At 55.5% G+C, this 12,371-nt stretch overlaps 1 protein-coding gene across 2 annotated transcripts in view; it reads left to right on the top strand.

Annotated features, from left to right (window-relative positions):
- The window catches only part of TBL1X (transducin beta like 1 X-linked), a 94,062-nt gene extending 87,650 nt beyond the window's left edge, over positions 1 to 6,412 (top strand). For both annotated transcript variants that reach the window (XM_070402683.1, XM_070402682.1), the window contains exons 13-17: positions 444 to 518; positions 831 to 958; positions 2,476 to 2,641; positions 4,212 to 4,313; positions 4,917 to 6,412. In XM_070402683.1, coding sequence (XP_070258784.1) covers positions 444 to 518; positions 831 to 958; positions 2,476 to 2,641; positions 4,212 to 4,313; positions 4,917 to 4,943 — 498 coding nt within the window. In that variant the 3' untranslated portion in view covers positions 4,944 to 6,412. The remainder of the gene's footprint in view (positions 1 to 443; positions 519 to 830; positions 959 to 2,475; positions 2,642 to 4,211; positions 4,314 to 4,916) is intronic.
- Positions 6,413 to 12,371: the final 5,959 nt, after the last annotated feature.

Below are 12,371 nucleotides of genomic sequence, written 5' to 3'. Positions count from 1 at the left end.
GGACCAGGGACAAACCTGCAACCCAGGTACATGCCCTTGACTGGGAATTGAACCCGCCACCCTTCGGTGCATAGGCCAAAACTCTAGCCACTGAGCAACACCGGCCAGGGTGAAAATGATTTTTAATGTCAGTTTCAAAACAACGGTGGTCGGTGGTCATACTGGTTTTCTGTGCTGTGCTTATTAAATGTAAATGCCCTGGCTCCCGAGGCGTGATGTTTTTCTTAGAGAAACGTGGATGCAGGTGACTGGTTTTGCATGGTGTGTGGCTGTGCATTTACCTACACGAGAAAGGCAGAGTAAGCAGCAGGAAAATCTGAGTCCTGTGGTGGAAACTATGAATAGTCTGAAGAGATGACGGGGCGCTGCTGCCCCCTGCTGGACGGTTGTGGTACCTACTCACAGGCCTTCATTTCTTTGTAAAATCCTTTGCTCTCTTTCAGAATGAGGTCAATGCCATCAAGTGGGATCCTTCTGGAATGTTGCTGGCGTCCTGCTCCGACGACATGACGTTAAAGGTAATGTGGAAGGAGGGGCTGCTGGATCCCAAGCGGCCCCTGTACTCAGTGCGGGTCTTACCCTCACGGCTGCTCTGGGTGATGATTTTGTATGGAACACTTCCCGCTGTTGTAAGTTTGCCCCATGGCTACTCGATGCCGCTGGTGCCCCTGGGGTTTTGCCCACCCCTCTACCTGGGCAGCGACCCGCGGGTGGGCTAGCTGCCCCAGGGCCCCAAACCTGAGAAGCGCTCACAGCGTGACGGTGTGGAGCCATTCCTGGCTGGAGAAAGAACTCCTGCCTGCTCACACGCTTGCCATCGTGCCCTCTAGATCTGGAGCATGAAACAGGACACGTGTGTCCATGACCTGCAAGCTCACAGCAAAGAGATCTACACCATAAAGTGGAGTCCCACCGGGCCCGCCACCAGCAACCCGAACGCCAACATCATGCTCGCAAGGTAAGAGGGGACGGGCCCCAGCCCAGGCCCACGTGGCTCCCAGAGCCGCCTTGCTCACTGTGGCTGGAACAGTTATTGTATCAAAGGGAACAGAAACGTTAGTCTGTAAAAGATATGGCCAGGAGCGTGGCCAGGAAATGTCACTTGTATCAAAGGGAATAGAAGTCGTGCAAAGGGGAGCCGTGAATGAGTTCACGCCCTTCCAGACTGTACATGAGTAGCTGCCCGGAGAGGATAGGGCCCGTGAGACAGAGCTATGAAGTGACGCCCGAGTAAGGGTGTGGGTCCTGGTGCCCGCCAGGCTGGTGGGAGGGCAGTTCTGTGCCCAGGCGTCTGGCACGTGGCTTTGTGAAGGTTTCATCAGGACGGAGAAAGCAAGCAGAGCGGAGCTGGGCGTGCCCGAGGCCCTGCGTTACTTAGTCTAGCCCGGGGCTGCAGGTGGCGTGAGTTCTGAGCGGCAGCACAGGGCTGCCCCGCCCTAGCAGGGCTGACCGAGCCATTTCTATAGTGAACCCCCAGGGCAGCAGCATGGTCCCCAGAATCGGGGAGAGGGGTACGTGGCCATGTCAGGCAACCCAGACCCACGACACTTGAGGCTGTGGTGCACAGAACTGCCTCAGCCCAGTGCTCACAGGACGCCATTCCGCCCCGTGTTTAGTAAAAACGTCTAGAAAAACAAGCTGGAGAGGTTCTGAGGCTGGAGATGCCAAATCCTTCAGGGTCTGGGATCCACGGTGCACACAGCGGATTGCAGGAACCAATGAATGTGAAATCACCCTGTTTCCCCAGTAACAGCATGCAAAAAAGCAAAAGCAAAGGACAGGAATCTATCTTCTATATAATAGAGGAATATGCAAATTAGCTAGGACACCATAACATCACGACCAGACAGCAGGGACCTGAGGCTTCATGGCACCTGGCCAGGGCGAGGGACCTCAGGCTGCGCCCCCGGCCCAGCGGGGCTTGATGAGGGACCTCAGGCCACACCCCTCACTTAGTGGGGCTAGACGGGGGACCTCAGGCCACGCCCCCTGCCCCAGCCCTGAGTCAGGAGACCTCAGGTCACACCCCCCGCCCGGCAGGGCTTGACGGGGATCTCAGGCTGTGCCCCCCCTGCCTCAGTGCCTGGCAGGGGACCTCAGGCCGCACCCCCCTGCCCAGAGGGGCTTGACGGGGATGGGGCCAGCTGGGTCTGGGTCTCCTGCGTTTTCGAAGTGCGTGCGGGTGGTGGGCGGGTACTTGACTCTAGGTCACACGGCGTGCTCTAGATCTGACAGGAGGGAGATTTGCATATACATTTTAGTAATTTTCTTTCATCTCTGACACTTCTCTTATAGAGAAAGGGAATTAAAATATTTCCTCTAACTAATTCCCTTTTAATGTGCATGAACTTTGTGCACCGGGCCACTAGTTATTTTATAACAATGGCTTTGCTGTTAATGCATCTGAGTCACATTTTCACCATGACGAAGCATCCCTGTTATTATCTGTGGTGACGTTTCCTCCCTTCTTCCTAGCGCTTCGTTCGACTCCACGGTCCGGCTGTGGGACGTGGAGCGCGGCGTGTGCATCCACACACTCACCAAACACCAGGAACCTGTCTACAGTGTCGCGTTCAGCCCCGACGGCAAGTACCTGGCCAGCGGCTCCTTCGACAAGTGCGTGCACATCTGGAACACTCAGGTAATCCCTCGGACCTTTCTCAGAGGCATGCCCAATGTCAAGTTTCGGTGACTCAGGCTCGAGACATCCTCTGGGGAGTTTGTGCTGGGGAGTGAGTCACCTGCCTCATCCTTTTCTGGAAGATGGGAAAACCATAACCCAGTCCTCTTGTCGCCAGAAATGCTGCTCCCAGGGTACTAAAGTTGGGGGAATAGGCGTCATTACATTTGAGCTCCCAGGGGGTCAGCCAAGGGGCGGGGCCAGCCCTGACCTCTGGGCCACATCGTGTAGCAAAGGAATATCTGTTTGCTTTGTGGTGCCACTTTGATTTTCCTAATGAAAATAGTGTATGTTTCCGTAGGAAAGGGTATGTCATATTGGGTTGTGCTGTTGGCAGAACTCAAAGGAGACAGCATTTGAGTAAATGCAGCAGCGTGGGTATCCCTGGGTAAGAGGTTCTGAATATAAAGAGTGGAAGTGGGTGGGGCTCAGCAGACTGAAGTGTCCCGGGTTCGATTCCGGGTCAGAGCACATGCCTGGGTTGTGGGCTGGATCCCCAGTAGGGGGTGTGCAGGAGGCAGCTGATCCATGATTCTCTCTCATCATGGATGTTTCTCTCTCTCCCTCTCTTCCTCTCTGAAATCAATAAAAATAAAAAATAAATAAATTTTGAAAAAGAGTGGACGTGGGTGAGAGGTAGAGTAGGGACTGTTGTGTTGCGCAGTCAGCTCTCGGTCCTCCCGCCGATGGAGGAGAAATGGTCGGAGCCGTTGCAAAAGGCCAGCGATCCAGTTTGTGTGACCTCGGGGTGGATTGCATGGCCTCCCTTCACCTCTTGTAATCCAGCCTGCCTTGGGGTTCCCTGTGGCTGGTTTGACATTGCAGTACGTTTGCCTTGAGCCCATGCCCCCTTGTGGCAAGGGCTGGGAGTACATGAGGCAAGTGAACAAACTGCCATGGGCAGGGTGTCCACTGAGACCGCAGGCTTCCCGGCGTCTGCCTCACCCGAGCTCCATGCTCTTGGAGAGGGAGAGGTGAGGGGGGACCCTCCGCGGAGCCCGGCTGCTACTAAGCCCCGCAGCCCAGACAGGCCACGCAGAAAACACACGTTCCAGGAATACAGTGCCTCTTCATAGAAACAGTGACGGGTGAATTTGTAAAGTGACATCGTAGAAAAATGACATGAGGGCTCGGTCAGCGTGGCTCAGTGGTTGAGTATCAACCTATGAGCCAGGAGGTCACGGTTGGATTCACGATCAGGGCACACGCCTGGGTTGCGGGCTTGATCCCCAGTGGGGGGCGTGCAGGAGGCAGCTGATCCATGTTTCTCTCTCATCATGGATGTTTCTATCCCTCTTCTTCTCCCTTCCTCTCTGAAACCAATAAAAGTATATTTAAAAAAGAAAAACGACATTAGGTACCGCCCAAGGTCGAAACCTCATCACATTATGTCACTCCTTTTGCCTAGATCTCAAGCCTCTTTGATCCTCAGTGAGAGGATGCCCCCTAAATACAACCACGTGGATGCGCTGTGGCCTTGCTCCCGCCCCGTCCCGCCCCCTTAGCTCCTGACGGCTGCTTTGCTTTGCAGAGTGGGAGCCTGGTCCACAGCTACCGAGGCACCGGTGGCATCTTCGAGGTCTGCTGGAACGCCCGAGGGGACAAAGTGGGCGCCAGTGCATCCGACGGCTCCGTAAGCAACACCCCCGGTGTGCTGGAGGTGGGGGGCGCGGGGCGGAAAGGGGACACGCCCGGCAGCCGATACCCAGGGCCCAGGCTGAGCACCTGGCTCCTGTCTCCGACCCTGGATGGTGCCCCAGCCTGGACCCTCTGCTGACAAAAGGGTCTCCTGGGTCCTGGGCCCTATGGTGATCCCCTGAGGCAAGGGGCGGTGGGAGGGTTGCCGAGGGTCGGGGTAGCCCACTCGTGTTCCCCAAGGCCATGAGCTCAGGCTTGACTGGTCATCGGCCCTGCCACTCGGTGTCTGGGCCGTACCATGGCCACTGCCTCTGTATTAGTTCCCAGGATGGTCAAAGGCTCAGTCACTAGGCTGTTGTTAGAGTTTCTCTGAATGTTCAGAACGGTGTGCCAATAAAACTTTATTTATAAAACAGTTGGGCGGGCCTAATTTGATCCGTGGGCTATACAGTATAATTTGCCCGCCCGGCTCTGTTCCCTTCCATACAAGTAACATTTCCTGGCCATGTTACTGCCGTAACTTCCACAAAGTAACTTTTCTGTTCCCTTTTTTACAGTAACTGTTCCAGCCACAGTCACAGGCTCTGTTTCCCCACAGGTGTGCGTGTTAGATCTTCGGAAGTGACCGCAGTGTCCCGGGAAAGAGGAGAGAAGTCATGGACCAGCAGTGGTGGGCACGGGGGCCTTGGCACCCCTGAGACTGGATCTTGCAGCTGCGATACTGCGCGGGCGTGGCACGTGGGCATGACCTTGGAGCCAGCCCCTCCCCGGCCACGCCCCGGAGCCTGTACTCCGTAGTCCTCACCGAAACCTTTCACACACAGTTGTATCGGAGGGGGGCAGCCTGACGCCACCAGCCGGATGGTGCGTGCGGACGGCTCTGAGGCCTTCCACAGCCGGGGGGAAAGCTGTGCCAAAAAAGAAGAGAAAGAAAACTGCGGCGATCACCCGAAAGGGAGTGGGAAGCTCCCCCAACCCCCACCCCCACCCCCGCGGGCTGCGTGGTTCCCTCACGATGGGGACACCGCGGTTGGCTTGCAGAGGAGATTCCAAGACCAGCCTGTGCGGCGGGAATGCGCGCCTCGGTGACCCTGACTCGTCTGTGTCCCACAACCTTCGTTGTCCCGACGGCTTTGCTGGGCCTTCCGTCCACGATGGGGCTGGTTTCGCCTTCTTCCCGTCCCTGTCCCTGCCCGCCCCCCCATCTTTGTCCTCCCTTCCGTGTCTGGATTTGCTGTAGATGTGGCCTTGGGGACACATGGCAAAATCTTTGTCGACCCCTTTCTCGCTCCTCCCCTCTTCTGCCTCTCCCCCTTCTGCCTCGCCCCCCCCCCCCCCCCCCATCCCTGTGTCATATTGTTTCCTATGCATCGTAGGTCTCGAGGGCACTTTCCACGCAAAATAAGTGCTTTATGTAGGAAGGCAGGGCAGGGGGGGCTTTTTACAGGAGAAAAAAAAAGACTTATAAGAGAGAGAGCCCGGAGTATTTTTGGAAAAAAGAAAAGATATTTTTATGTTAAAACGATTTTAAAATCCTACAATGGCCATCAGACAGCTTTGTGCGGTTTCCTATTTTAAACTATTCCGGGGAGCGGTTCCGTGGCCTCGGGCCGCGTGGCAGGTGGGAGGGCACCCGTGGGGGACAGATCCGAGGACGCCGCGGGGTTCCCTAGGCGGAGGGACACCCCGCTCTGGACGGGGGGCAGCCCGGGGTCCCTGGAATCTGTCTGTGTGGCCGCAGGAGGGGAATGAAGGGGCGTGCGCTGTGACCTCAGGAGCGAGTCCCCAACCAGATGGTATTGAAGACATTGACACAGAAGGCGCTGCTCCGAGTCGCCCGTAGGTTCCCGGGACGGCCATTGGCCCAGGAGGCGGAGGGGGGGGGGGGGGGCGCCTAGCAAGGCTGCCCCCACGGCGCTGCGTCTCCACTGGTCCGAGGTGAACGGGGAGGGAGGCCCCGCCGGTGAACCACAGGTGGACTGTCACCGTCACCTCCGTCTCCATCCCTTCTTTCTCCGCCAAATGCGCGTTTCTTTTTCTAATCATGAGTCTTTTTACCGTTTTTAAAAAATTAAACCTGGCTTTGTGTTCCCACGGGAGTTTCCTGTCCTTGCTGAGGTAGCCCTTGCATGACAGCCCCGCCGCCGAGCTGGTTTTGCAGGGAGCAGTGCGAGAGGGGCCGTCCTGTTGCTGCGGGCGCAGACGGGACAGGGGGGCGGGCGGCCGGTCGTGCGCAGAGCTCCGCCTCCGGTGTCCCAGCCGCCAGACAGGATCCATCCGAGGTGCCGGAAATCCACCCTCAGGGCAGGTGCGCGCGTCCAAGAGACCTGGACGGACCGGGCCGGGCCCACGGAACCTCATCATGCCGTCATCACCGGGCTCCCTGTGGATACGTGACATTCTGGAGTCCCGGCCGGAGAAGACCCAAAAGTGCTGGTTCCGAGTTGGGTGCTTTATTTGGGCCGTGGCCCGGGCACTCGGCGAAGCTCAGAGCCTATGACGTCACCACTTGCACCTCCCAAGCCCAACGTCTATGACGTCACCACTCTGGTCTCTGAAGGCAGCTGACATCCCAGCCAACTTAGGTCATTCCTGCCCCAAGAAGTCAGGAAGTTTGGGGCGGTGTGTGGAGGTGCCATCTGCCCCCCTGCCCCCCATAGAAACGGGCGCGTCTCCGCAGGGCCTCGCCGCCCAGGGGGGCCGGGGGCCAGGACACTTCGGGCGCCTGCAGGGCGCGCGCTCGGAGCTTCAGCAGACAATCCTCCCACGAGGCCAGGAGCCAGGGTGTCGCCGACGCGTGGTCCGTGGGTAAACCCGACCCGCTTGGCCCGAGTGAGGTGGGAGCCGAGGGCTGGGAGTCCCTGGACCACGCGGGCTCAATCCCGGAGGCGGGGACCCGTGGGGATGAAGGCCGACCCCAGGCCCTGGCTTCCTGCCCCTGACCGTCCAAGAAGAGCGGCCGCAGCCACAGGGGGACCAAGCGTGCGCGTCCAGGCGCCGTGGCAGCGCCCATGCTCACGGGGAGCTGAGCTCCAGAAAGTCGGCCCGGCGTCCTGTGACTGTTCGCCCTCATTTACTTATAGCTTAAACCCTAACGCTGACAGTTAGTGGCCAAACGTGACCTTGACTCTGAGCAGATGTCCCACGCCGAGCCTCCCAGACTCTCCGGCTGGGATTGCCGGGACCGGGGGTGGCGGGAACGGGCAGTGACCAGCATCATCCCGGGGACTGGAGTCTTTTTTCAAATATGTTTTTGTTATTAATTACAGAGAGGAAGGAAGGAGGAGAGAGAGGGGGGTGAATATCAATGATGAGAGAATCATTGATGGGCTGCCTTCTGCAGGCCCCCTAGTGGGGACCCAGCGAGCCCACAGCGGAGCATGTGCCCTGACCAGGAATCCAACCGAGACCTCCTGGGTCATAGGTCGCTGCTTAACCACTGAGCCACACCAGCCGGGCGGGGACTTGAGTTTCCTTCTGTCCTAACATCAGTGTGGGGCAGGGAAGTGCACTTTGTCCGACGTCAGGTCTGCTTCGTTCTGGTTACTTTCCTCCTTTTCAGCCTGTTCCACCTTTCTTTCTTCACAAATCGTGTTTCCGGTCAAATGCACAAACGACCCCTCCGCCCAGCCTCAGGGCTTTGAACTCTGGCTCCTGCGGTGTTTGTCGTCTGTGTCAGACGCGCCAGCAACTGTGCTTCTCCGGCAGCACCTCCACCCCGTCCGCCCGCGTCCATGTCCGCATCCGCATCTGTCCCCGCACCTCGCGCACCCTCACGCGCTCCGACAAAAATGATCACCTTGCGTGTGGTAGCCCATTGTTCCAAGAGAATCAGCAGCTCCTATTCAGTGTCTTGAATAAATCGCTCTATTTTGATACGAGAGAACGTGGTAGGTGTGCTTTCTTCGTCCCTCTCGGTCCCTGGGGCCCACCACTCCCCGATGAGCAGACACAGACTCGGGTGCGTGCCTCCCGGACTTCGGCTGAACCTGCCCAGATGTGGGAACAGCAGCCCGGGTGTGGCAAAGGGTAACTCTCCTAAGGGCATGTGTTTCTGTTTTAATCTTTATTGTTGAAAGTATTACAAATGTCCCCCTTTCCCCCTCTTGACCCCCCCCCCCCGCCCCCCACAGGCTTCCACCACCCATTGTCCCTGTCCATGGGTGATGCATATATGCTTACAAGTTCATTGGCTGATCTCTTCCCAACCACCATGCCTGCCTTCCCTCTGAGGTTTCAGTCTCTTCCCTGCTTCCATGTCTCTAGGTCTCTTTTGGTTTATCAGCTTATGTTGTTCACTAGACTCCACAGGGGGCGGGGGGTGGGGGTGAGGGTGACTTCTGGCCGGCCATTTGGAAAAGTCAAAGTGGGGACTTTCCTCCTGTCCCCTGGTGGTTTGCTGGGAACGAGGTTCCACAATGAACTCAGAGGAATTTGCAGAATTGGAAGTATCAGGGCCACTTTCACCCCTAGCATCATTTCATTCCTTCGTGGATGTCCCTCCCTGGGACAAGGAGGCAGTTGTACTGGGGACACAGGCTGCATTTTGCTCTGAGTCACAAAGTGGGTCACGCTCCTGCATGTGCAGCTCTATCTTCTGTGGGAGCCAAGTGAGGGCTGGGCCCTACCTGCCTTATTTCTTTTATTAGCCCTCCTAGAGAATATGTTTTTTCATTGATAGGGAGAGGGAGAAGGGGAGGGGGAGGGGGGGAGGGAGAGGGAGAAGGAAAGGGAGAGGGAGAAGGAAAGGGAGAGGGAGAAGGAAAGGAAGAGGGAGAAGGAAAGGGAGAGGGAGAGCGAGAGATGGATGAGAGGCATCTACCTGCTTCCTCCCGAGGGGCTGAGGATCAAACCTGCAATCAAGGTTTGCACCCTTGACAGGGAATTGAACCCATGACCCTTCAGTCCACAGGCTGACTCTCTAATCACTGAGTAAAACCATCCAGGGCCCTGCCCAGCTCTTCATGGTTCTGGGTTTGTTGGGGTGCAGCCCACTTACTTTCTTTTCGTCTTTAGCCCCCACCCCCATTGACCAAGCCTATTCCCATGGGGTGGGTGCGGGGAGCAGCTCCTGGCAGCCTCCATCCTGCCAAATGCAAGCAGGTCCTGGGAGTGAACATGCAGCGAGCCGAGGAGGGGAGAGTGCCCAGGGAGGAGGCACCCAGCAGGGCTTCTGGCCTCAGCGATGATCCTGGATCAGAGACAGCTTCCTGGGGATTTAGACCATACAGGGAGGTGGATTTGGGCCAGACTGTCCTTGGGTAAGCGGACCCTTCTCTATCATGACTGGAACATGCACCCCTTTGTCCATGAGCTCAGCTTTAGTGGACCTATTGGTGGGATGTGCACTCACTGTACATGGAAGGGTTTTGTTCCTTGCTCCCATATTGGTGCTCCCCCTGCAGGTGATCTTGGACATCCTTCATGCTCCTGGATGTTTACATCTTTGGGACTGGCTGTTGGTTAGTGTGCGGAGCCTGGGAATCACTTTGTGAGCTGCATGAGGAGGGGCAGGAGGGGGAGCAGGTGTGTGCCTCTACAGAAGGCTCAGAATGTGGCCAAATGGTCACTCCCCCACTCCCCCAGTCTGGCTCCTTTTTATCTGAAGCACCTCCTCCACTTGCAAGGCAGGAGTGGGGCAGGAGGGGGTTCTTCACAGAATTGCATGCATGGAAACATGTTCTGGAAAATGGGGGCACTGAGTAGCAATCACTGTCCTCACCAAAGAGCCACTTAACAGCCCTGGCCGGCATGGCTCAGGGGTTAGAGCATCGAATCAAGTACTGCAGGGTCTCGGGTTTGATTCCCAGTCAAGGGCATGTACCTGGGTTTCAGGTTCGATCCTCAGCCCAGTTAGGGCACATGCAGGAGTCAAGCAATCAAGTGCCTCGCATCAGTGTTTCTCTCCCTCTCTCTGTCCCCCTCTCTGTCCCACCCAACCCTTCCACTCTCCAAAAATCAATAGAAAAAATACCCTTTGGTCAGATTTCTCTAAAAAAATAAATGAAAGAGGAAATGACTGCAGTAATGCTCTATTGCTGCTACACAACAAAATTGGAAGTCTTTGGCCACGTGCACTTAAGCAGACTCATTCATAAGTCTTTATGTTATGACAAACAGACCAGTAAGTTAAAATGCACCTGAAGCTATCTGCTAGGAGCACTGTTCTACTCAAATGACACTACCGCGGCTACACCTCTGTCAACCCAAACTCCTGTGTGAGTCCCAGTTCCTGAAGCTCTTCAAGAGCTTCTCTCTGCAGGTACCCCTCCTCCCATCATCGCTTTCATGGCCTTACAATCCCATTGGTTTCTGGTACCTGCCATCTGAGCAACAAAAAAACATCCCTGCAGAGCTAGAGTATCACCAGGAAACGTCTGAAAACCAAGTCTTCTCCTTTATTGGTTTGTTTGCTCCATGACTCATTTGTATTCACCAACTTGACTTGATACACCATGACCACAATGCTCATGTGTATGTCTCCAGTGCCTGGGCAAAGCTCAGTGTCTGGAGTGGCAATGGGTAGTCAAAGTCTCTTGCTATTGGGCACATCTGATTGGCTCTGCAGAGCCCTGTGCCTTCTTCCAGTTGGAAGAGAGGCCGGGGAGGCAAGCAGCAAGTGTCTTTGTTTATATATTGGGGGTGAGGCTGTGCCCCCTCAGGTAAAGGGATCTTCCAATAGAAGAGGCTTTCAATGCTGGGGTCAATTAAGAATGAAGATGGGCTGGGTGCCCAGGTCACAGTGTCCTGCATCTGTCTGCGGCCATGCCACTCCAGAAGCACATCAACAGGCATTCTGCAGAGCTGCTCTACAGTGAAAGTAAGTCCTAACTGTGTGTAAAAGGCATCACATGGCAGAGGTGTCTTCAATGCCCCCACAAAAACATGTCCTCACTTTGCTAGATACACCAAGCTGACTGACAACTCCAATGCATATTACAATATTTCTTCCAAGGTAAATCTATTTTTCCCACTGATGGGAAGATGGAGATCTAGGAAACAGGTGAGCATAAATCAGGTTCTTCAGGTGCCTGAGACTGAACTGCTCAGGAAAGTGTGGACACCAAAGGCTGATTCCTGATCAAAGCTGCCTCTTCTGCACCTGCTGTAGTGCAGAGAAAACATGCAGCCCCAAAAAGGGGACCAAAAACTGGATTCCTGGTGGGAGTTGTCTTTTCTACGCCCTCTTGTGGCAAACTAAGGACACGCAGACTCATGTGAGGACCAAAGACTGAGTTCCTGTTTGGAACTGTCTCTTTTACGCCCTCTTGCAGTGCATAGAGAACGTGCAACCCAGTAATGGGACCAAAGACTGAATGCCTGATGGAGCATTCTCTTCTGCACCCTCTTGTGAGAAAGAAGGCCACAGCCCTAAGTGTGGCCCAAAGGCTGAAGTACTCATGGGAGATACCTCTTCTTCACCTTCTTGTGGTGAACGAAGTATGTGCAGCCCCATGTGTGGAACAAAGGCTGAATTCCTGATCAGAGCTGCTGCTTCAGCCCCTTGTGGTGCACAAAGAACAAACAGCACAAAAAGGGGACCGAATGCTTAATTCCTGATCAAACCTGCATCCTCTGCACCCTCCTTTGGTGCACGGAAAACATGCAGGCTGACCTGGAGACCAATGGGGGAATTCCTGATGAAAGCTGTCTCTTCTGCACCCTCTGTGCGGAATGAAGTGTTTGCAGCCCCATGTGGGGATCAAAGTTTCCGTTCCTAGGGGGTGCTGTCTCCTCTGTGCCCTCTGTGCTGCACAGAGGACATGCAGCCCCATGAGAAAAACTTTCCTCATACAGAACATATTGGAAGGCATACAAGCAGGTTGGGGAAAACTGATGATCAGATCAGTGGGTTAGAAGACAGGTAGAAAAAAATCACTGAATAGAGAACCAAAAAGAAAAAAAACCACAATTTTAAAACAGGACAACCTAAGGGAGCTGTGGGACAGGTTTCATTTTCAGACTCACAGAATTCCTTAGTGGGCTGCTGTTCTCAAGACTGTCCGCAAGTAGGCACCAGGGTGCTGTTCTCAGAATGCCCACAACAGGGGCC

Source organism: Myotis yumanensis, unplaced genomic scaffold, assembly GCF_028538775.1.
Source record: "Myotis yumanensis isolate MYYU_CA2020_CCGP unplaced genomic scaffold, mMyoYum1.0.hap1 SCAF_24, whole genome shotgun sequence".
Lineage (NCBI taxonomy): Eukaryota > Metazoa > Chordata > Mammalia > Chiroptera > Vespertilionidae > Myotis > Myotis yumanensis.
The sequence above is the reverse complement of the archived record's forward strand: the minus strand, read 5'-3'. Positions and strand labels throughout refer to the sequence as shown.